Below are 23,986 nucleotides of genomic sequence, written 5' to 3'. Positions count from 1 at the left end.
AGCTTCGTTGTGGATTTTTCAGGATTTGCTATAAGATCAGGTCATTTATACGTAGGGAAAGGTTTACTTCTTCCTTTCCAATTTGGATGCCTCTTATTTCTTTTTCTTGCCTAATTGCTCTGGCTAGAACTTCTAGTACAATGATGACTAACAGCGGTGACAGTGGGCATGCAGTACAATGATGAATAACAGCGGTGACAGTGGGCATGCTTGTCTTATTCCTGGTGTTGCAGGGAAAACCTTTAGTCTTGTACTAGCAAGCATGATGTTGACTGTGGGTTTTTCATATACGGTCTTTCTCATATTGAGGAAGTTCTCTTCTCTTTCTAGTTTATTGAATGTTTTTATTATGAAAAGGTGTTAGATGTTGTCAAATGCTTTTTCTGCATCAACTGAGTTGAACACGTGGGGCTTTCCTTTCTTTTAACTTCATTCTATTGATGTGGTGTATTACCTTGATTGCTTTTCATATGTTGAACCATGCTTGCATTACGTGGATAAATCCCACTTTGCATTGGTTTCTTGGCCACCAAAACAAATATCATGTAATGGGTTGGTTTAAACATCCAGGATATGTTGGCTTACAGTTTTGAGGCTAAAAGAAGTCCAAACTTGAGATGACAACAAGGTGATGCTTTCTCCCGGAAGGCTGTGGTGTCTGGGCTGGCTGCTGGCGATCCATGGCCCTTAGCTTTCCTGTCACACAGCAATGCACATGGCGGCTTCCTTTCTTATCTCTTCTGGGTTCCTTTGACTTCCAACTCCTGGCTGCTCCCTTTGTGTTTTCTCTGTCCTGGTTTTCACTCTGCTTATAAAGGACTTAAGTAATCTGGATTGAAGCCCAACTTCATCAGTAGGATCACACCTTATCTGAAGTAACTTCTTAAGAGACCTTATGTATGGGTCCACACCTTTCAGACTGCGGACAAGACCAAGGTCGGGTCCACAATGCAATCCAGCACACACTTGGTAGACCAGCACCCTCTAATCAAGTGGTCAGCGTGCATGCCATCAGCAGTGGGGCAAACTGAAGTCATGCACCAAGTAATAGGATGCAAGGAGAACATGCATCACTGCTGTGATATTCCTGCCAAAAAAGCATAAGCTGAATCTCATCGATAAGGAAACACCAGACAAATCCAAATTGATGGACACTCTACAAAATAACTGGCCTATAGTCTTTGCTATAAAAGACATGATTGACACATTTGGGGACATGAGAATGGGGCCTGAGTTCTTCCGTCACACTAGCCACATTTCAAGTACTCAGTAGCCACACGTGGCTTGTGGCTAACATGTTAGAACATTACAGATGCAGGATATTTCCACTTTCGCTGATCTAGAGATTGGAAATATGAATGCCTTCCAGGGTATCAGCATGCAATGTCTCCAACACTGGGTTTGATGTGTCGTTTTTTGTTCTTTTTTTTTTTTTTGCATAGGCAGGCACCAGGAGTCGAACTTGGGTCTCCAGCATGGCAGGCCAGAACTCTGCCTGCTGAGCCACCATGGCCTGCCCTCCAACACTGGGTTTGGAAACACCAAAGAAGATCCAGGATCTTTGGGCATTCAGGAGTGGATCTTGAGACCTACATTGGCTAAGACATTTCTAACGGGGATTGCAATTTGTGTTAGAGTGCATCCCTAAATTCTTCACTGAACAATGCATCAAACAGAACTCAGGGCTACTCACCATTTGGCTAACCGAGGGTTCGGGGGCATCCAGATCTATCTGCTCAGCAGAGGGGTCTCCTTGCTGGGACGGCTGTGTGGAGAAGACCTCCCCTCGTCCTTCTTCTCGTGGGCCAGTGGCCTCTCTGTAGGCATCTTCAAGGGAGGTGGTGCCAGCTCTGTCTCCAGGCTGTTCCTCCAGATTGAAGTCTGTATCAGTCAGGTCTATAGAACTGACATTCCCTTCAGGGGAAACGACTTCCAAATAGGATTCAGATTCCCCTTCGGACACCACACTGGATTCTAAATCCCCTTCCGCTGGGGATTCCCCTCGGACTGCCACTTCTTCTTCCATTGCAGCTTTGCCATCGGACGCTGTGTCTTCTGCTGCGGCTTCCCCTTCAGAAGGCTCCCCAGCGCCCACAGCCTCTTCACTGCTCTGATCGCTGCTTCTTTCCACCTGGAAGACCTGTAGCAGTGTGCAAGGAAAGAAGTCAGGAGGCAAAGTTCAGAGGGTCATACGATCACGTAATTGTACTGCTGGGAAAACAGCATTTACCTTCTGCACACTACTAAGAGACTGTATTTCCTACTTTTTGCTCATCTTCTCTCTCTGTTTCTCATAAATTTGTTTTGCACTACTTACGACGGTAAATGAGTTCTAAAAGACTCAGGGCAACCTAAGATTAGAAATCCCTGGCATTCCTGACTACTCGCCGACACTTTAAAACAGGTGTAAGTAAAAAATTTCTCTGCAACAGAATGTGTTTATTCTAGTATGTGGCAGTGGGATGGTACAATTCACTGGAGCCAGTCCTCAATCTCATGACTTCGTAATAAATAAAAGCCCAGAAAAAAGCTTCAGAAATGCAACTTTACCTTGTTGCCTTCATTATGCTGTTCCTTTGCTCCTTCAGAAGTGGTTCTGCCTTCTTGGTGAGACCTGCTTCCCGAGAAACAATTTAACAGTTTCAAACAATAACTTTCTTTTTTTCTCACCATGCATCACCTCCTGAAATTCTGAATATCTGTCTATTTACTTGTCTGTTCTAAGCCTCTCCCTCCAGGCTGTTGCAGGTCACTGCACTATGTCATGCCTGGTTTAGCAGGGGATGGGGGACAAGAAATACAAAGTAAGAGCAAGTTGCACAAAATGGACAAAAACTCTTCATTTATTTCCCTAGGACTCAGACAGTAGAAGAATGCCATGATTTGCATTCCAACAATTATTTTTCTCTAGTTTTTCATTGTAAACAAGATCAGACTAATACGAAAATGTACAGTTGAAGTCCTATGACTTTCCTTCCCCTTTCCAAAATAAACACTGGTAATAGTAAGATATTTAGACGTATATTCTTTCCATTTTTTCCATGCATTTAAAAACATGTATGTGTACACACACACATATGTATATAATTAGATAACACTGGTACCATATTGTTCTGCAACTAATCTTTTAATTTAATCTAATTTGGACTTTTCAGATCAGAACATATAAGCTTACTTTAAAAAATGCAGATGAAACAGATGTGTCTAAAAAAGGTCAAGTTCTTTAAAATAGACTTTCTATCCTATCTACAAAGCCTAAGAGACAAGAGGCCCATGGAAGGGATTTTTACCTAACTGCCCTTTACATCTGCGCTCAGTACATTCCTGGAGACCTGGAAAACGTTGCAGGGTTCCATCCCACTGCCCACCCCACAGGCCCACAGAGGAGGAGGACACCCCACCCATACTTCCAGGAGGGAGGTGATGAGCTGGGCTGCTCTCCCCAGGGCCGCCCAGCACCCAGGCAGGGCCGTGTGGCCTAGAGCCCTAACCCGGCCTGTTCCACCTTCCCCAGGACTCTGCGGCTCCGATGACCAAACCTCGTGTGACGTGGCTACTGCTGGAGCCTGCGAGTCTCGGTTTCCAGGGTTGAGCGCTTGGAGTCAGGCAATGGGGGTGGCGGTTGAGAGGCAGGACAAAGGGAAAGGAGGTGAGGAGGGAGAAGGGGCGGGAGGCTGGAAAGGCTCGGACGAAGGGCGCGAAGGGACCCGAGAGGGGCCCAGAAAAAGGGACATGGGCCCATCGGGGCCCGGGAGCCCCTGCGACCCGCTCCCGCCGGCCCGGCTCACCCGCCGGCATCTCCGCCGGGCTCCGCCATCTTACCGTTGCTAGGCGACATGTCAACATCCGCCTGCCGGTCCAGGACCGCGAGCTGCAGAGGCGGCGCGGAGAGCGACGCCCGGCGTGGCCATTGTGCCCGTGGGTCCACGCATATGAATACATGAGACATAAATATACGAATCTACGCCCCCCCATCTCTGTCCCAAGTCCAAGCTGTGCTCCGCTTGGACTCAGTTTCTATAGAGCGACAACAGTCTCCACGCACATCCAGGTCCGGCACGCCGATGCCTCGGGGTACCGTGCTGTGTACCTGGGGACCCCAGAAGGGGTCAGTGCCCCCCAGAGTGGCAAGTGGAGGTGAGGTCGAGCGAGGGTCTCGCAGGTGTCCCCCAGAGTGGCAGGTGGAGGTGGGGTCGTGCCGGCTGCGCTCGCAGGTGGGCCAGGGATCCGCGAGGTGCGCCCGGGTCTCGGTCCCGCGCGGGGTGCGCGCCAGTCCATCACTCCCCACCTGGGGCTCGGGCGCCCCTGCCCAGGGCTCCCGCTAAGACTCCTCGGAGGCGGGGAGAAGGGTTGCCCAGTGGCCTTTCACCCCAAAGCATACACAGTACAGATGCACAGGGCGGGACCGAGAGGGCGAGCGCACTCGTGGAGCGTCCCAGGGGGCCCGCCAGCACGCTGGGGCGGGCTCGGGGCTCCCCGCGGGGTCACAGTCTCGGGGCCTGGTGAGCCTGAGAGATCGGTGGGGTCGCGGGTGGCCCGAGGCCGGGGAAAGCCTGGGGCCGGGGCTGGCACCGAGCGCAGGCTGTGGCGGACAAGGGCCGAGCTTGGCACCCGGCCGGGGCGGGCCGGGGCGGGCCGGGGGGCGGGCCGGGGGCCGGGCCTCGCCGCGTGTCCCCGCCCCGCCGCGCCTCAGTGGCGGCGGCGGCAGCTGCGGCGGCGGTGGCGGCTCCCGGAGCCGGCGCGAATCCGGCCCCTGCCGCGGGACGGGTGGGTATCCGAGCCCGGCCGGAGGCCGCGAGCAGCGAGGTCCGAGGGGCCCGCCGGGGACCGTGCGGCGAGCCCCGGACGGAAGTGGGGTGGGGCGCGCGGGGCGGGTGGGCCTGCGGCGGCGGGGCTCGGGAGGGGCCGGGATCCGGCCGCAGCCCGGAGGGGTTCGGGGCCCGGAGCTGGAGCGGGGGCGGCGGGGAGGCCGGAGGTCGGTAAGCGGGGAGCCTGGAGTCGCCCCTTCCTCGGCGGGTGAGGCCCCCCTGGCCAGGAGTGGGCCTAACTCGGGGGGAGACTCCGTCCCCGCCTGTCTGGAGCTCTGGCCCAGAGAACTTGCGGTCTTTGTCTGGATTGTCAGAGCACGCGAACGGGAACTTGTGGGGGGCCGGCGTTCGCCGCACACAGCCCCCCAAAAGTGGGCTTCCCACCCCCAACAGCGCACGCGTCCTCTTAGCCTCTCGGGCCTTTGGGGTTGGGTGGTCTGGGCTGGTTGAGAACCACATGTCGGGAAACTCATTTCCTTTCAACTTGGCCTCTTCTCCTTGTTCTTTCCCTAAGAAAACAGAAAAGAAAAGAAAAGAAAAAGGCAACCTAAGATTGCTAAAAATAACCTAAGGAAACCTGCCAGAAGGCAGTGAGTCTTGAAATCCCGTTATTCCCACATTGGAGAATTGTGTCATGTGCTGCCTACAATCCAGTTCAGATCCGATTCAGAAATAGGGGAGGATAGAATAGAAAGTTAGTCTCTCTTTTCTCACCGTGAAGCTTGTTTTGCAGTCCTGGTCAATTTCACAGCGGGGTCTGACTATCTGGAAAGAGAAGGAAAATGATTCTCCAAATTGGTCATGGGATAGAGTGTATTGTCAGAGGGTTTGGGGAATTCCGCTCCAAATGGGCCACAGGTCCACTGGGGAACTTTTAAAAAAATCTGTGCATTCGTTTTAGAAATTCCACCAGGAAAATTGACATTAAAATTGATTAATGACAAACTCTTTAAAGAAACATAAAACCTTTTGCAAATAAAAGATTATTAAAGTGAGGTATGGCTTTCATTATTAGAAAGTTCATTAACTGTCCGCGGTGCATATGGGAAGGCACGTGGGAATGCAGTTATCTTTTTCTGTAGCCCTTTGTTGTATGTGGAGTGTTTGTGGTCAGCAAGTCTCAGAATATGGCTAAAGAAAGTTCTTAGTGGAATTACTTAATCCTATAGCAATTATGGTGGTTGTATAAATCAGCCCTAATTATCATGCATTAATTCATTGTCCTCACCCTCATTTTATAGATGGGAAAGCTAAGGCTTGGAGAAGTAAATTCCCCAAATTCCCGCAGCTAGGACCTCCCCACTCCAGGGCCTGCCCATAAAACCACTCTGCATCTAGCTGGCCCCCACCTACACCTACCCCTACCCAACTCCTTTTTTCAGACTGAGCAATATGGGTCAGTCTGTCAAGAGATTCAGAAAAATGCTAAGGAGTGGGGACCATTCCCACATCACTGCTAGCTGCTAATACCAGTTCACCGAGTCTGCAAAAACCTCAGGCTTCCTGTGAAGGTATAAAACCATTTGAGAAGATGGTGGTCTGAGCTTGCATAAGCTACCTACAGAGGGCCTGGCCTTGGCATCCTTGGTTTGGGTTGGCGTGGTGCAGGGGTGAAGCCCTTGACCTCCAGAGGTAGACTGCCTGGGTTCCATCCTAACCCTGGCACATACTGCTTACTTAATCCCTTGGTGCCTTCATTTCCCCTTCTGTAAAATGGGAACAATACTATTGCCTACCTCAAAGGCTAATTGGGAGAATCATTTAAAACACCCAGTGCCAGGCCCACAGCAAGCGCTTATTATCATTTTTAATTTTTGTGGATCGTTACTTGGATGTTTCACATTTAGCTAGATTGGTTAAAAAAAAACACACACATTTTGGCTCTGTTTTATTTATTTATTTACTTGGTTTTTTTTTGTTTTTATTTCTTGCACGTGTAATCCATCAGGTGGAAAACTGATCAGAGCCGGAGGTGGCATTCACCTTTTGGACCTATTTACACCGTAATCTTTCTTGTGGCTGGACACCAGATTCTTGCAGGCTGTCCTGGGATCCCCGGTGAGCCAGGTTGCATGGCAACCCAGACCTCATGTAAAGATTTTAGTTTGTGCCCCCAGATGAGAGACCCCATTTTTTTTTCACAGACCAGAATTCTATCTTGGTGGCTCCGATTAGCTCCTTAGATACACTGTTCAAGTGCAGAGGGAGATGGCTTTTGAATGGGAAGGATTTGTAGCAGTGGAAGCTGATTTTGTTGATGTACATTGTAGTTATCATATTGCATTGTATCATGTTTTGTGTTGCTATATACTGATGAGCCCAATGCACAGAGAAGAAAGCACAAATTTGCCCTCTTTTCCCCCAAAATGTGGACAAATGATGTAGGAAACCAGTCACTTCAGTGGTGGTGTTTATTTTTCCCTGTTGATCACCTGTCGTTTGGGACACCTGGCCTTGCATCTCTAATACCTCTGCCTTTAGGAGCTGTCTACTGAGACCTGATCTGAAGCAGGTCCTTTCCTCTATCTTCGGAACTTACGTAACCAACCTCAGAGGATGGGGGAAATTGGGCCGCTTGGAAACTAAGTTCAGTTTGTGCTCTCAGCTGCTCCTGTCGTTGAGATAGCACAAAGAAAGGAACAGAAAGAACCCAAATCTGCTGTCCACGTAGAACCGCGAGTCCTTCTCTTGCTGAGCCTTGGGTGGCGAGTCTCTACAGGGGTTTTAAGTGGGTGTGCATCACGAGTGTGCCTGGGCCCACGGGACTGCAAACGCTGAGACGTGGCAGCACTTTCTCCATGCTCTTTCTGGACTGGCCCCTGGAAAAACTGTGCTAGTGTAGATGCGCCCCCAGCTTGTGTCTCTGCTGGCTTGCACACGTTGCTCTCCGCATGCTGAGTGACCCTGATGGAGTTTTCCTGTCCATTCTTCAGTGTGCTGGAAGCGAAGAAAAGGGCAGACTTTACAGACGCCATTTGATGCCGTCTCGCTCTTCAATTTCTGTAACTAAAGTGCTTTCCCAAAGCGAGATCAGTTGTGCTGCTTTTCAGCAGTGTTGCCAGTAAGTTTTGTTTTATTCCTGGCTTGAATTTTGTTGTTGTTGTTTTTCTGTGCCTTAGCTACTACTTTCCACAGGCAGTGGGCACCTTTTAGGATTAATGTTTATTAATACAGTATCGAAGCCCCATGCACTTAATCCAGTTGGAGGGTCAGTTGTGTTCGCATTCCTCTTGGCTCTTTGAATTTAGTCCTTCCTTGACCTGAGATCCTGGCCTCATCTTTAAGTTTGGTTTCTTTTCCCAGACCCTACTTCCTTGGCAGTTTGGGGAAAAAATAGGATTTTTCTATTTGCTGTCAAGATGCCACAAATGGCAGACGCTTTCTCCTTGGAGGCAAGGGCTCTGGGGTTCTCCAGGGAGTGGATGATAATCAGAGTGACAGGTGGACATTTGGAAGGGGGAAAGTCACAGCTAAGCAGACCCCTACATGTCCCCGTGCCCTCGTTTCTCTGTCTTGTCCAACTATAGCCTCTGGAAGATATTTTGCATCCGATTCAAGGTTCCAGAACTAGGATTTATGTTCCTTAGTTTTAAATACAAGCTGATTGGCCAGCTTTCAATTCTACACAGAAACTCTATCCATAGCAGCCCTGTGTTTGGACATGTGAATCCTGAAGTTGATGTACGTGTGGAAACAGAGTTTCGTTCTGCAATAATCCCCCAACCTGAAGTTAAATGTAACCGAGGCACACAGATGTCTCATCTGGGAGGTGCATGTGAAGAAGGAGACTCAGTGTCACCAAACCACGTGGCCGAAAGAGCAGGGCTCCAACCTGATTTATTTCCCTGTTTGAGCCTCAAAGCCTGGGGCTCCCAGAGGATCCCCACCCACATGCCTGGTTCTAGGAAAGACAGAAGAGAAGGTAAAGGGAACAGGAGCAGATGTTCCGTGGGAGGAAAACGACCCTGTGTGCGTGTGTCCGGCTCATGTTTATCGTCTTGCCAGCTCTTGATTGCTTGGGCTCCCAGGGCAAAGCAGAGGAACCGGTTTCTGCTGGCTACGTGGCAGGTGACCTGAGCTCAGGCCACTTTGCCCCAAGCAGCCTGATAGCGCCAAGCCCATCAATGATGGGCTTCCTCTGTCCCCCTAAGTAAGCCCACTCCCTCCCTGCCTCCCCCCGCTGCTGCAGTGGGTGCTGTGACCCACAGGCGTGGGCTGCCCTGGGAGCTCCGGATCCATGAGGTGCAAGAACTGTGTGCTGCTGAACGCTGCATCCGGGTGCCCAGCCCAGGGTGGGCCGAGGCAGGGGCACAGCACAGAGTTCAGGCCACGCCTCCCCTGCTGGCTCCAGGCTGCCCTGCTTCCTTGCTTTTCCTAGGAGAGTTCTGGAAGAGACCTTTGCACCTTTGCTTCTATTTGTTTTCCCTTGTGGGAATTGACAGAGCCCCTTATCCCAGGACAGGAAGCCAAGGCATGAGTCCAGGCAATCTCCCAAAGACACTGGTCTCTAAGCTGCTTCCAGCTGGAACAGCAGGGAGCACGGGCCCAGATTCTCCTCTCCTGGGTTCTCGGCCTCATGCTTAAGGAGGGTCAGTGGGTGAGAAAGTTGCAAGCATCACTGAGAGTTAGATGTCAGCTCATTGCAGGGTCCTTGACAGGGTGTGGTTAGGAGAAGAATGTTCCCCCCCCCCAAAAAAAGAAATCCATCCACATCCTTGTTCCTGCAACCTGTAAATATGTGGCCTTGCCTGGCAAAGGAAGGTCATGCCACAGATGGAATGACGGCTGCTGATCAGCTCCCCTTGGGATGGGAAAATGATCCCAGATTATGTGGGTGGGCCCAATGCAATCACAGGGGTCCTTAAATGTGGGAGAGGGAGGCAGGAGAGGAAGCCAGAGCCATGTGACATGAGAAAGCTTTGAAGATCGGGGAAGGGGCCATGAGCCAAAGAATGTGGGCAGCCTCTAGACCAGAGAGGGCAAGGAAATGGGTTCCACATAGATCCTGGCGACGCAGCCCTGCCGACGCTTTGGTTGTAGCCCAGGAAGACCCGATTCGGACTTCTAACCTCCCACACTGCATGAGGACAAATGCAGTGGTGTGACACCACCGAGGTTTCACTGGCTGGAGGACATGCAGGCTGTGGACCGGACGTGCTTTCTGACAGAAGCGAGAGGGGAGGCTGGTATCTCTCCAGATTGTCATTGCTTCTATTTGCTTGATCCCTGTTTTGCTGATTTCTGCTTTTTCAGTGACTTCGCCTCTTCCGCAATCCGGGAGTTCTCTCTGCTCCAGGGTACAGCTCACCAAATCTCAGGGGATGACTTTTGGGTGATAGATATCTTAATTAATGGTAAATATTTTCTGGAGGAGACTCCTCACCCCCGCCACACACACACTGAGTCACAAAAGCCTTGACTGTCTCCGGGCCGAGTTGCAGTGAGCAGGCGGCTTCCAGAGAGGGCTAACAGTGTGGTTAGCGGGGGGATTGCAGCACCCGCTGGCTTGGGCCATGCAGCTGGGCCAGCTCAGAACAGGATTGTGAAAGAGGAAACCGGTCCCAACCCTGCAGTGTGTGTGTGTGTGTGTGTGTGTGTGTGTGTGTGTGTGTGTGTTTCTCACCCACTCTCCTTTCTTCCCTTCTCTCTCTGCCACCCCTCCTTCCTCCATTTTCTTGAGGCTTCTGCTGCTCTGTGGTTACTCTAGCTCTTCCTTCCAGGCTGCCCCCAAAGCCCTCTCCTCCCTGCAAGCTGGCTTCTGCTAAGTGTATCACCGGTTTAAATTACCCCAAACCCAGATGTTTGAGAATCCATAGATCTCAAAGGTGTTTTTAAAAGTTGCAGGTTAATAGAAAAGAATGACTCTCCAGTGGAAGAGAGTTTTGTTTTATGAGTGTGTGTGTGTGTGTGTGTGTGTGTGTGTGTGTGTTTTGAAGGGAGGCCAAGTTTGGTTCTTTCTTTCCAAATTAAGCAATAGCCCCTTTGGCATAAATCTGACTCTACCTACTGGTCTCTGATGGCTCAAAGCAGCCCAGGGTTCAACTGGTTATTGTGCCTTAAGGGAGATGATTTAAAATGGGCATTGGCATTTTGATTTTGCACCTTCTAAAATCATTACCTTTTCGATTGTTTTTGCATACTCTCAAGCTGACGTGCAATCTAGATTTTGGCTTTCCTCCATCTCTGTATTTCTCTGTGCCAGTTGCCAGGTTGGCGTTTCCGTCTTTCCCATCCCAAAATGAAAACGGGCATTTGGACATTTACCGAAGATGGCATTCCAGTCGGCACATTAGGAAAGGAACTTCTCGGAGATGTCTTGGACTCAGGAGCTTATCACCTAAAGTCAATAGTGTCATGGACATTTTTGTTTTCATTAGAGAAGTTGTGGGTTTACAACAAAACCATACAGAAAGTAGAGTTCCCATATATCCCCTCCCCCCATACACAGTTTCCTTATTATTAACACCTTGAAATAATGTGGTAACTTTGTTGCAATTGTGGAAACTATTATTATATTATTATTATAGTTTATTTAGGGTTCACTGTTTGTATTGTAAGTTCAGTGGGTTTTTTTTTAATTTTACATCTTTATGCTGGCAACATATATGCAATCTAAAATGTCCCCTTTAACTACCTTCAAATACACCATTCAGTGGCATTAGTTACAGGCACAGTGTTGTGTTCCCATCGCTGCCTCACGCTGCTAACACTTCTCTATCACCCCAACCAGAAACTCTGCACCAATTAAGCAATAACTCCTCACTCCTTACACCGCTGCTGTAGTCCCTGGTAACCTGTATTCTATGAATTTTAGTATCCTAATTATTTCACATCAGTACGATCGGACAAATTTTGTCCTTTTGTGTTTGACTTATTTCACACAACATTTCTTCAAGGCTGGTGCGTGTTATGGCGTGGATCAGCATTCCACTCTTTTTATGGCTGAATGCTATTCTGTGGCGCGTAAATACCACATTTTGTTTTTCCACTTATCAGCTGATGGACGCTTGGCTTGCCCCCAGCTTTCGGCTCTTGTGAATAACGCTGCCGTGAACATGGATGAGCAGAGAGGATTTGTATTTGAATTCTCTGTTTGATTCCATTAGTCTATATGTCTGTCCTTATGCCAGTACCATGCTGTTTTGAATTACTGTAGCTTTGTAACAAGTTTTAAAGTTCAGGAAGTGTGAGTCCTCTGACTTCATTCTTATTTTTCCCAGATGGTTTTGGCCATCCTGGACCATTCATCCTTCCGTATACATTTGATGACTGGTTTTTCCATTTTTGCAAAGAAAGCAGCTAGAATTTTGATTGGGGTTGCTTTGACTCTGTAAATTATTTTGGGTAGAAATGACATCTTAACGATATTTCGTCTTCCAACCCATGACACAGAATGTCCTTCCATTTATTTATGTCTTCTTTGATTTTTTTCTGCAATGTTTTATCGTTTTCCATGTACAAGTCCTTTATGTCTTGGTTAAGTTTATTTCCGGATAATTGATTCATTTAGTTGCTGTTGTAAGATTTTTTCTTGATTTCCTCTTTCAATTGTGTGTTTCTAGTGTATAGAAATACTACTGACTTTTGTGTGCTGAGCTTGGACCCTGTCACTTTGTTCATTCGCTCTAATAGCTTTGTTGTGGATTTCTCAGGAATTTCTCTATATAAGGTGACACACATAACTAATTTAACATAAAAATACTGTGAATGTATTCAAGGGGAATGAGGCTTTCATCACAGTCCAGGCTCTCCCTTTCGCTTTTCTCTACCCACCTTCATCTCTCAGGATTTCTCACTGTTACTAAGTGCTCTGAGCATCTCAGGTTGCTCTTTTGATTTCCAATCTCTGCGTTCTTCCTGGAGATTGGAAAGTGGGAGATCTGTCCTTTGCAGCTGCGTCCTCTCAGCTCCCTTTCAAGTATCAGCTAGTTTGATGAATCTTAGGGCCTCTTCTCTGGGAGGTGCTTTTAAAGACCCACTCGCCCTGTCCTCTCTGCCCACATGATGAGGGAACACGTGTCGTGTCCCTGAAAGGAGCCGTGGGCCTGTGGCAGGGACCTGGGGCCTCTCCCGCTCTGGGTTCTGTGCCCGGGCAGCTTTCCTGGAACCCACCTTCCCCGTCGCCCATGAGGAACAGTTGTCTTTGTTCCCTGCCCTTGCTGGCGGGCCCCATGGTCCCTGTGGTCACGGGTGGGAAGTTACCTGAACGGCTCTGCCCGCCGTGAGCCAGCCATGTGGATCAGGTCGTTGGGAAACTCTCCTGTCAAACCCGCCTGTCTTTGCCCAGGTTCTCAGTGCAGGAATTCTCTGCGGTGTCCCATGCCCTGCTCTGCCCTGCCGTGAATCTAGCGACTCACCTGCCTCTCGCGTCCCCCACCAGCTCCCCTCGCGTGGGGGGCCTCTGTGCATGCAGATCCTTTTTGCCCAGCCCATTCCTCCTGCTGGGAGCGTCTCTTCCACGCCTACTACTTGCCACCCCGGGCTGGCTTTCCCTCAGGTGAGCCCGGTGCCCTCTGCACACATCCAGGCCTCCCTCCCCTCTGGGACGCCGCAACTGCTCCGTGCCCCGAAACACCCTCCTCCGTTTTCCAAGCACCATCAGCCTCAGACCAGTCCCCTGCTACGCACTGCCCCACACCACTCCCGTCCCCTCCATGGGCCTTTCCTGTCCAACGCATGGGCATGGAGAGGCTCGGGCCCAGCGGGGACCCTAGGTGTTAGCTCATGACCACACAGCGTTGGCAGCCCTGGCCCCGCCTGCGTGGCCCCTGCCTCTGGCCCCTGCCTCTGACCCACCCACATTTATGGGGAGTTGGCAGGGAAGGTCACCCAGCTGGGACCTCCACACGTGTGTGTGCTGTGCCTTTTGCGGTTAGGATGAGGGCCTGGGGGGGAGGATATCAACAAGCCTGCCGGTTCCGGGGGCACATTGGGTGGCATGCAGAGGGGCGTGGTGTCCGCCTTACCAGGACAGCTCCTCCTCGCGGAGTCTGCACAGCACTGGGGACTGAGACATATGTGGGTCATTCTGCAGAAGGTAAAGGAAGGTGAACAGAGAGGGGGTGGCTAGGCCAGGGCCAGGGAGCAGAGTGCTGCTGTACCTACTACATGGGTGACGTCCAGGGGCCCGACCTGGCCCCACGCCCCTCCCCCCACCTCCCAGGGCTTCCTTCCTCTGTCCACAGCTGGTGCCCAGCGTGAAGTCCAGGCCTGCTGCAGGCAACCACATCAGCAGCCTGGGGCTCAGGGGAGTGTCACCAGCACCAGGAACAGGGGAGTGTCAGCCATTCAGGGAGGTGCAGGAGAGAGTGTCAGCCTGGAGAGAGCGCTGGGCTGGGAGAAGCCAGGAGAGCCTTAGGAACTGACAAGATGAGTTAAACCACAGCATTGGGGGGGCCTCTGCTCCCCAAGAAGGGATGGCATCTAGAGAAATCAAGGAGAACTGGTGCCGGTCTCTGAGTTTCCTTGTCTGAGAAGAAGGAGCCACATGGCCTGGCTCTTCGGGGGGCCAGCAGAGGCCCCCACCCCGCCGCCACCCCCTGCCCCGACCTCTGAATGGGGGAGACGCACTACGCCAGGAGCCAGGCCTGTGTTCCTGGGCCCTCCCCCAGCAGCGCTGCCCAGGCCCACCCCTTTGCACCCGTAAACGTGAGCGCCCACCTTCCAGTAGGGACTGCGTTCCCAGGGCTCAGATGATGTGCGAGGCCCCCTGCTCGGCATGTGGGTGGACTTGCGTTCGTCACACTTGGGGTGGAGGGGAGCAGCCTGGGGCTCCTGCCGCTGCTGGCCCCCCTCCTGCCCAACATCCAACTGATAGCGAGTGGGAGAGTCAGTGGCCCCTCCCCACCCCCACCCCACCCCCGCAGCGGCGGATGCCTCATTAATTTGTGCGGGTAGAGGAAAGTCTGCCGCTGAGCAGGGCGCGGTGGGGAGGGCTAGAGGGGATCTGTCTCCAGCACCCCGAGGCTCCTTGCGTCAGGGGGCCAGGGACAGAATCAGTGCTTCCCAGTCTCAGCTGGGAGTGAAGTCACCTGGGGAGACCCCTGCCCTCCCCCACATCTCCTGGTCAGAAGTCCTAGGATTTGACCTCTGTATTTCTTAAAGCTTCCCCAGCAATCCAATGATGCCTCCTGGGACCATGCATGAGGCTGTTCACCCTCAGAGCCCAGGACTGAGCTTTCCTTAGTCCCCCCCCCCGGGAAGCCAAGCCTTTCCTTCTTGGCCCCAAGTGTCACGTGGGCCACCGTGTGTGGCCCTCCCACCCACGGAAGGCGTTGCTTCTGAGCTTGGCTCCCAGTCCATGAACGAAAATCCTGTTCCTTGGGATTCTTGTCCTTCTGTCTCGTCTGTCAGGCTGGGGGGTAGCCTTGAGTTTATACTCCCTGGCCTCTAAGACACTATGAGGATGTGAAGACGTGGGCGGAATTGCCAGGTCAGTTCTGGGCTATGGAGGCTGGTTGGGGATTCCCCGTTCTGGAACTGGAACCCGTCCTGTTACGGCGTACATGTCCGGCCTGTATTTCTGGGCATCCATGGGGGCGCCGGGGCTCCCACTCCGAGCTCCCCGCCCCCGCCCCCGAGCACCAGTCAGAAAAGACCGAGGCACGTCCCCACCCGGGGCCCCGGGCAAAGCACAGAGACCCTGGAAGGGCAGGGGAAGGAGGGCCCCTGGACTGGTGCCCCCCATGATTGAAATGGCAACAGCCATCTCTTTAAGCAGGGATGAAATAAGGCTGGGAGAGGGATCCAGGGAGAAATACCTGCATGCCTGGGACTATGTGTGGGTGGTGTGTCAGCATAGAGGGCAGGGGAGTGTCAACCTGGAGAGAGCACTGGGCTGGGAGAAGCCAGGAGAGCCTAGGCACGTTCTTCTGGCTATAGTGAGCAAGTTCTGGTTTCTGGGCTCCCTAGAGTTTTTGGGGTGATGAAGAGGGCAGTGGTCAGTGTGGGGGTACAGTCAGCTCCCCTGAGCCCGTTAGGGGAGCCCCGTTGACAATACACCCTGAAGGGCTCCCCCCAACAAAGGGTTTTACCTGAAGAAGGAGGGGGGCATTGGAATTACTGTTTAATTGTTTAGAAGGAATTTTTGAGAACTTATTCTGTCTGTGGTGCTTTCTGTGGGATGGGGGCGATTGCCTGGGGAAAAAGGTTAAAAGACCCCCACCTCCCAGCTCGCCACCGAGCAGTGCAGCTCCTGTCACAGTGCAGTTCCTGTCGCGAGAGGTGTTCTCAGTGGGGTGTGCTGGCCCTGTGAGGACCACAAATTTAACCCACGATTGTTCACTGCCTGTGCCTCGCAGGGGACGCTGAGCCCGGGAAGCCCAAAAATACCGGCCACGTCACAACCCGGGACCTCCGTTTTTGTAAATGCCACTGAATGTTTTTCTGACAAACAATGCACTTTAGTAGGCTATCCTTTTTCTGTCAGACAATAACTAAGTGAACGTTGAAAACAGGAGATAGCAATAAAAACAAACAAACATAAACCTACTTATTCATTGAGCCGGTTGATACTTTAGTTCATCTGTGTGACTTTTGCAGGTGAATGTATGCTTCGGGTTAAGCTTTTTAAAATATCTAAGATAGTTCATTGGAAACTGAAACCAGAAGAGGCTAAGAAGAAAATATAAGCTGATGTTTTGCAGATCTTTGCCTTGGGAAAGATTACATAAAGTATAAAACTAATAAAAGAAATCACTAAGAAAAAGTTATTCTTCATTTGACTGGGTACAAGTTTAAAACTTCTGCTCTTGAAAATAGCTGATGCAATCAAAAGGCAACCAGTCAGTTAGGAAAGGCACACATGCAGCAATGTAGCAAAGGATTATGATCTTTCCTATATAAAGAGTTCTTACAATTCAATAAGAATTCCACCAGCTCAGCAGAAAAATTGGCAAAACACATCCACAGACAATCCTCAGGATGGACACAAATGTCTAATAAAGACAGGACAATCTGCTCAAGGAACTGATAATCAAAAAAAAAACATTTTTAAATGACCAAATTGATATAGATTTAAATCCCTGATAGCATTGGAACCTTTTTGGAAATCCATTTGACACTGTGTCAGGGATCCAGCTTATCTAACTGGAAAATAGTCAGGAATCCCAGGAATTAACCTAAGGAAATAGTGACGACTATAGATGAATATTTATGTATAAAAATTTAGAAGTTTATTATTTTAAATAAAAACTATTTAGAAATCAAAAGTCTAGCAATGGTGGCCAATTCAAGAATGGTGCATCCATGGAACACATACAGCTATTAAGATGGGGTATTTGCATTTTGAATTTTTAAACTTGTTAATAATGGGGGGGTGTAGTTATGATATAATTGAAAGGAAGATATGGTATAATTCCAATGTTGGGGTTTTTTTGAAATAGCAGAAAATATACTAAAATATTTGGGGACTATGAGATTTAAGGGACATGTATTCTTTTAAATACATGTTTCATAATTTAAAAAAAAGTTTTAAATAATAAACCAAGGATTCTCTACTTCTAGTTTGGTGGAGACCAGTGATTGGGAACCAGATTTAACTTTAATGAAATAAGCTCACTAAAGTATAAATACATTTTTTTTTTCTTCTGCATGGGCAGGCACCAGGAATTGAACCCGGGTCTCTGGCATGGCAGGTGAGGATTCTGCCACTGAGCCACCACTGCACCACCCTAAATGCATTTTTAAAAAGATGAAAATTGTCTTAAGATAGTAAGTAGTAGAGGCTAATATTTAACAGACAGCCTGACTTACCCAAAAGGAGCCTCGTAGTACCCAGAACCAATCTGAGGCGGTGGAATTGTCCTTGTGTACTCAGGTACCTGGGGGAAAGAGCCTGGAATGCTGAACCCAGCGTCTAGATTTTTCTGCTCACCAATTAAGTGACTTTAGGTACTCGGAACCTGTTTTCTCATTTGCAAAACTGCCCTTGTAGGATGTATCCAAGGTGCAGCGAGGGTTAAAATCGGATGATGCATGGGAAATGCTGTGTTTTTAACACTCCTATTTTGGAATTCCTTTTAAAACTTCCAGCATATTCTTTTGATTAGCTTCGGTGGTGGCAACACATCACTCCAAGATGGTTTTGATATTTGGAACAGCCGAGAGTTGTTTGCAGCTGAGTCTGGTATTAGGACGCATCAACTAAGTAATGCCATTTGGGGTGCAAGAGGGGGCGTGACCGTGAGTCACCGTGGAAACATGGCTGGTCCGAATTGAGCTGTGCTGGGAGTGCAAAACACATGGCAGACTTTAAAGAACGTAAAATATCTCACTGATAATTTTTTTCATGTCAATTACATGCCAAAATGATAACATTTTGCATACATCAGGTTAAATAAAATGCATTATCGAAAGTAATTGCACGTGTTTCTTTTCACTTTTTTTAAAAAAATGTGGCTACTAGGAAGTTTAAAATCATAGATGTGTTCCATATTATCTTCCTATTGAAAGGCACTGGTCTAGAGAAAGGGGATTTATATGTTCTTTGTTTAGCTCATTAACTGACCTTGTCATTCTTGAAAAATTCCTGAATTTTAAAAAGATTCTGTCCATTGCATCCTTAGAATAAAGATATAGCTTTTCTCGGTGGTTCATTGGAAAAGACAAGATGCATTTTCATGTGTAGGTCCCAGAGTGATTTTTTTTTTTTTTTTGTCTCATTATTGGGTCCCTGCGGTGTGTGTTGAGACGTTCAGACAATGAGAACAGTGTTTAAAACAGAAACACAACAGGACAGGAGCAGAGAGGGGGCTTCACGGAGGCCTTGGCTGGGAGGCAACTTGGAGAGACAGGCGGGGAGGCCTGTCCTCGGGATTCGGGGTGGTGGGACCAGAAAGCGGTCAGCAAACCACGGCCCCGAGGCCAAACCCATTCCCGGCCTGGCTTACGGGGCCCACAGGCCAAGGATGGCTTTGACACCTTAAGCTGGTCGGAAAATATCAGAAGAAGAAGAGTATTTTGTAACACAGGAAATCATATGAAATCCACGCTTCGGAGCCCACAGCTAAAGCCCCATCGCCCGGCCCGGCCCTTTCGTGTCCCTCTTGCCTACGGTGGGGTTGAAAGTCACAACAGGTCTGGCTTCCCGCGAAGCCGGGAATATTTGCCACCCCGCCCTTTCTGGGACAAGTTCGCTGGCCCCGGAATAAGGGCCCAGCTTCATTCTGCACCCACGTGGGACGTGTTGGGATGGGGAGAGGCCCAAGCAGTTGGGTCCGCGGGACCCAGGGTGGATTCGGGTTTGAGCCGCTGTGGTTCGGGGGCGAGGAGGCGAGGACCCGAGCAGGGTCCCGGGAACCCCAGGACTGGGTGAGTTTCACAGGTGGCCCCAGGAACCTCGGCGATGGGGAGAAGGGGAGACAGCTCTTTCCGTGGAAGACGCGTGAATGGAAGGGCCGCTCGAAGGGGAGGCAGAGGATTGGAGAGGAGCGTTGGTGCCTGGGAGAGCTCGTGACCACGGAGGCATCTGGAAATTTGGCATCTCCTCCAATTGAAGCTGGCGGAGGCTCGAAACCAAGAGTTTGGAAGCCATGGAAGGGGCACCAAGAGAGGCAGGGGTGGGCTGAGGACTTAGTGTTGAGTCCCTGGTCCCAGGTCATCGGACTCACGACCGAGACTCACTTCCTACCCTGCTGGGCCGCGGTGCAAATTCTGCCAGGCCGTCTCTAACCCCCCATCCCGTCCAAGTCCAAGTGCAAGGATAACTTGTGTTCCCCCTAAATCCAGCTTTGGGTTTTTGGAAAAATGAAAAAAAAAAAAAAAGCAGGAAGTTCAAAGAACAATATAACACATCCTGGGACACACACACACACCCCATCGATTGATAATTTTATTGTATTGGCTTCAAGTCTTTTATTCCTTTCAAATAGATAAAACCTCAGCTGATGTTGGAGTCCCCTGCCTGGCCATGGTCTGAGCCTTTGGCATCCATAAGTCCATGGTGAGGTTGTCGCGTGGATTTGTGCACGTTTCTTAATTCACTCCCAGCCAAATCGGTTTGTCGGCGTTTGTGAACTCGTCATCTTCATGGAAACTTCTAGCGGGTCCCTAGACCCACGGCTGCTTCCTGGCTTTTTGCTGGTGAAAGCAGTGCTGTGGAAGCGTCCTGGCAGGTGTCCCCTGTGTGCCCGGCGTACACTTCCTCCAGGCAGACACTGCCACATGGTGTGGTGACAGCCCCCAGGAGAAAATTGCTGACACCCAGCCCAGTTGTCACCACAGGCCCTGCCTACAGGCTGCGTGCAAACTATATTCTATTCTTTTTTGCGTCTTTTCCCGTCCTTAGGCTGGACTCGACCCACCAATTGATTTCATGACCCCCTATATAGCACCACGGCTTTCTGTTTGAAAAACTGCTCCGGATTTTTCCTAAAAGGGCCATTTTTGGGTTTGGGCTTCCTCGGGGGAACTGAGCTGAGCTCACCCTTGCCTTGCGGAGACCGCACGTGTGTTCCAGTCCCGCTTTGCCTGCATCCTCTCGGACGTGTAGTATCTTTGGAATTAATCTTGTTTTTTTTGCCATCCCTTGGGCGTTGAGCTTCCATCCCCCTGCCGGCTGGGGCAGGTGGGCGTCCTGCACCCTGGTGACGGCCCCTGGCTTACCTGGACTGTGAGTTGCCCCTTTCCTCCGGGGCCGGGGCTCGGGTTTGGAGTGTGTCCGTGGGTGCACTCTCTGCACCGCCCCTGCGGGTGAGCGGGGGCACCTCGGGTATGGTCGGTGCAGTGGGCGTCGGGCAGCTGGGGACACACAGCTTGGGTGGGCGGTGCAGACGGAATGTGGGGACGATGGGAAGGAGAGCTGTGCTTATGTTCTCGGGCTGTGCTCAGAGACGTGGAGGCAGCTGGGCGGAGAGACAGGAGGTGCGGCATTGCCTCGGTGGGCACAGGGCCCCTCGGGTGCTGTGGGGCTCTGGGGGGTGGTGACCCACGCCTCCCAGGGACAAGTGGTAGTTGGTGTCTGGACACATTTTTGGTGGTCACTCCAGGTGGGGCCAGGCTGCTGCTGACATCGGTTCTGTGCTAGGCTGACCTCCCGCCGTGGAAGTGACCTGGCCCCCAATGAGTGTGGCGTCTACGTGGCCTGGACCAGTGGGACTTGCCCCCGGGTGGCCAGGGGCTCAGGGTGGGGCAGGTTACAGCCCCGGGGTAGGATATCCCGGTGGGGTACAGCCCCCAGGTGGGGCAGGTTACAGCCCCGGGGTAGGGTATCCCGGTGGGGTACAGCCCCCAGGTGGGGCAGGCTGTAGCCCCAGAGCCACCAGGGCGAGTCCCTGGACCTGGCCCACGAGCGTCTCCCCTCTCTGCTCCTCCCCGGGCAGGTCTGGACAAGCCCCGCTTGGGCCGAAGTGTGGAGGATGGAAACACCCCCCCGGCCATGTCTCTGGGCCGCCTCCTTCGCCGGGCCTCCTCCAAAGCCTCGGACCTCCTGACCCTCACCCCGGGTGGCGGCAGCGGGCCCCCCTCTGTCCTGGACGGGGAGATCATCTACTCCAAGAACAATGTCTGCGTGCACCCGCCAGAGGGGCTGCAGGGGCTGGGGGAGCACCACCCAGGTGAGGGGCTGCAGCATCTCACTCAGTGACCGGGTAAACAGAGGTGTGGGGGAGCACCATCCAGCATGGGGGCAGGAGGCACCACTCAGTGAGGGGGAGCACACCCAGGTGAGGGAGGAGCAGCATCCTGTAGGGAATGATGCTGCAACATCAGTCCTATAGTCAGTGAGGGGAAGCACACAGATGTTTGAGGGGAGCACACCCGGGTGTGAAGGGAGCGTCACCCAGGTGAGGGAAGCACACCCAAGTGAGAGGGAAGCACCTCCGGTAAAGGGGAGCACGCCCAGGTAAGGAGACACCATCATCCAGGTGAGGGGGAAGTATGGGGGGAGGATGCACCTCAAGGTAGGGGGAGCACTCCCAAGTATGGCGAGAGCACACTCAGGTGAGGGGAGCACTACTCATTTTTTGGGAGCACACCCAGCTGAGGGGGAGCATCACCCGCTTTGGAGGAACACTCCAGGTAAGCGTGGACGCCTGCACTGAGCCCAGGAAAGAGCACGGCCCCTCTCTCTAGAGTCACCAAGCCTGGGCCTCAAAAGGCTCTTGCTCACTTCCTCTTTTGCCTTGATTTCCTCATCTGTGGGATAAGGTCACTGACCTCTGACTCAGGCCTTGGGGGTAGGATGGGTTTACAGGAGAATGAAACTGTATTTGCAAGTACTGGGGCTCCTTGAAGAGGGCGTGTGAGCCCTGAGGATAGCAGGTGCAGGCCAGTGCCCTGGGCCCTGTGACTTGGGAGTGGACGTCCCTCCTCCAGGGATGCCCCTGGGCTGTTGGCGCCCCTGGGCCAGCCACCCTGAGTGTGTGCTCCTGCTGCGGTCGGGAGGCAGGACCCCTTGTAAACCAAGGTCAACATCTCCCCATCCTGCCCTCTACCCCCTTCCTTCCAGCCGAGAGGTGGGATGAGAACAAAGCCAGGCATCGAGCAGGGCTGGCAACCTGGAGAAGGGGGAAGAGTCCCCGGGGGGTCACTGGCCCTGTCCATCTCTGTCCTTTAATGCCATTGTTTCAAAATGAGGAAGAAAAGCCTGGCAGGCATGGAGGAGGGTGAGGGTCCTTTTGCAGCCCTCGGCCTCGGAACACAGGCAGTGACTGATGACACAATGCCAGCCGGTGGCAGAGGCGAGGCCTGAGGGCAGGACCCCTCGTTTCTCCCTGGCCTCCCCAAGCACCCGAAACCCGGCTTCCTTTCTAATGCACAGGCCCACCCCTGACGTTTGCAGGGCCCAGGGCAAGAGAACAAACCAAACCTGCAAACCAGACATCTAAATATTCAAAAGTTCTACATCACACCGAGGTCTGGGCACTTTTCTGTAGGCAAATTATATTTCAACAGTGTCCTGAATAAATTATTAAATAAGGCAACATTGTAAAATTATGCTAATAAGCCATGTTTTAACATATCCTATTCTCCTGCCTTGTAAAGGGAATCTTCGCCACGACAATGGCCAGGTTCAAATGTAGAATCAAACTGAGACTCGTTGGCCACCTCCGGGTGCTGAAGTAGAACGCGCCGGCTCAGGAGAGCTGGCTTCCAGCCCCCCAGCCCACCCCTTCTCCCGCAGCCCCCTCCTCTTTCCTGCACTGTCAGGGCCTCCCCAATTCTTTTGAGGACATCCCAGCCTCCATGTCAATGCTTCATCGGGTGCAGAGGCTCTGGACCACTTGGGCAGGGAATTCCGGGGTCCTGGGTCCCTGGAGTGTGTGTGCCCTGGCAGGGGGTGCAGGCCTGGGCATCAAATCCCCCTGACCTAGTAGACCGCTCCCTACTGGGACAGGCGCTGCTGAAAGGAGGGCCAGGGGCTTCCACGCAGAAGGCTCTGGAGAGCTTTGTGACCAGCTTGTGTTGCTGGCAGAAGGAAGAGGGATGGGGTGGGGGCCAGGGGCAGAGGCTGGGGCTCCATTCCCCAGCTCAAGGCACCCCACGACTAGAGGGTGTGACAACACCTCGTCCTGTCTGGACAAGGGCACAGCTGGCTTCCTTCCCCGCATCTTGCAACCTCTTGTCTGGATTCCAGGAGGTCCAAGAGATAAGGACACAGGAGACCTGCCCCTGCCTGGGGGCTTTTCAGGACTCCCACAGGGAGTGCTGGGACTCTCGAGAACAGACCCGGGAGTCAGGGCTTCCCTCAGCACCTCCCCCCGAAACAAAACATTTTAGGAGCCCAGAATGACCAGTCTAGCTCGCCATGGGCCTTGGGTCAGTGTCTCCTCCCTGCCCTTCTCAGTAGTCCAGCTGGGGCCCAGCGGGCAGCCTCCAGAGAGGGCCCTTCATCCAAAACAGTGCACTAAAAACAAATGAAAAACCAAAACAACCGACGAGGGCCAAGGCAGGGCGGGAGAGGCCCAAACACCACCCATTTGGGATTTATTCTCCTTGTGAAATAGAACTGACATCTCTGGCCTTTGTCCCTGCAAATAACACTGTAAAGCAGCTGAGGAGTTGGACTCCGACCTCTGAGCTGTTCCCCAGTCCCCCGGCTCGCTCCTGATGGCAGGCGGGACTGGTGTCGTGGGCAGGATGGGGGCTCGAAACACACAAGCAGGCCCCGGGACTCCCACCCCAAGCTTGGAAAAGCACGCGGCGGGCCACCGCTGGGAGTGGACATTTAGAAGGCGTAG

At 51.8% G+C, this 23,986-nt stretch overlaps 2 protein-coding genes across 8 annotated transcripts in view; one reads left to right on the top strand and one right to left on the bottom strand.

Annotated features, from left to right (window-relative positions):
- Positions 1-4,203, bottom strand: part of CCDC40 (coiled-coil domain 40 molecular ruler complex subunit) — a 62,876-nt gene extending 58,673 nt beyond the window's left edge. The window contains exons 1-3 of one of the 4 annotated variants that reach the window (XM_077166155.1): positions 3,823-4,203; positions 2,551-2,614; positions 1,694-2,140 (exon numbers count right to left, since the gene is read on the bottom strand). In XM_077166155.1, coding sequence (XP_077022270.1) covers positions 1,694-2,026 — 333 coding nt within the window. In that variant the 5' untranslated portion in view covers positions 2,027-2,140; positions 2,551-2,614; positions 3,823-4,203. The other 3 variants (XM_077166154.1, XM_077166156.1, XM_077166157.1) reach the window with 3 other exon arrangements.
- TBC1D16 (TBC1 domain family member 16) overlaps positions 3,849-23,986 on the top strand; it is an 81,511-nt gene continuing 61,373 nt past the window's right edge. Inside the window, exons 1-3 of one of the 4 annotated variants that reach the window (XM_077166161.1) lie at positions 4,705-4,767; positions 6,757-6,866; positions 21,128-21,361. In XM_077166161.1, coding sequence (XP_077022276.1) covers positions 21,184-21,361 — 178 coding nt within the window. In that variant the 5' untranslated portion in view covers positions 4,705-4,767; positions 6,757-6,866; positions 21,128-21,183. Of the gene's footprint in view, positions 4,138-4,692; positions 4,768-6,756; positions 6,867-21,127; positions 21,362-23,986 lie in introns of those variants that run through there. The other 3 variants (XM_077166158.1, XM_077166159.1, XM_077166160.1) reach the window with 3 other exon arrangements.

This window comes from Tamandua tetradactyla, chromosome 6 (assembly GCF_023851605.1).
Source record: "Tamandua tetradactyla isolate mTamTet1 chromosome 6, mTamTet1.pri, whole genome shotgun sequence".
Lineage (NCBI taxonomy): Eukaryota > Metazoa > Chordata > Mammalia > Pilosa > Myrmecophagidae > Tamandua > Tamandua tetradactyla.
The sequence above is the reverse complement of the archived record's forward strand: the minus strand, read 5'-3'. Positions and strand labels throughout refer to the sequence as shown.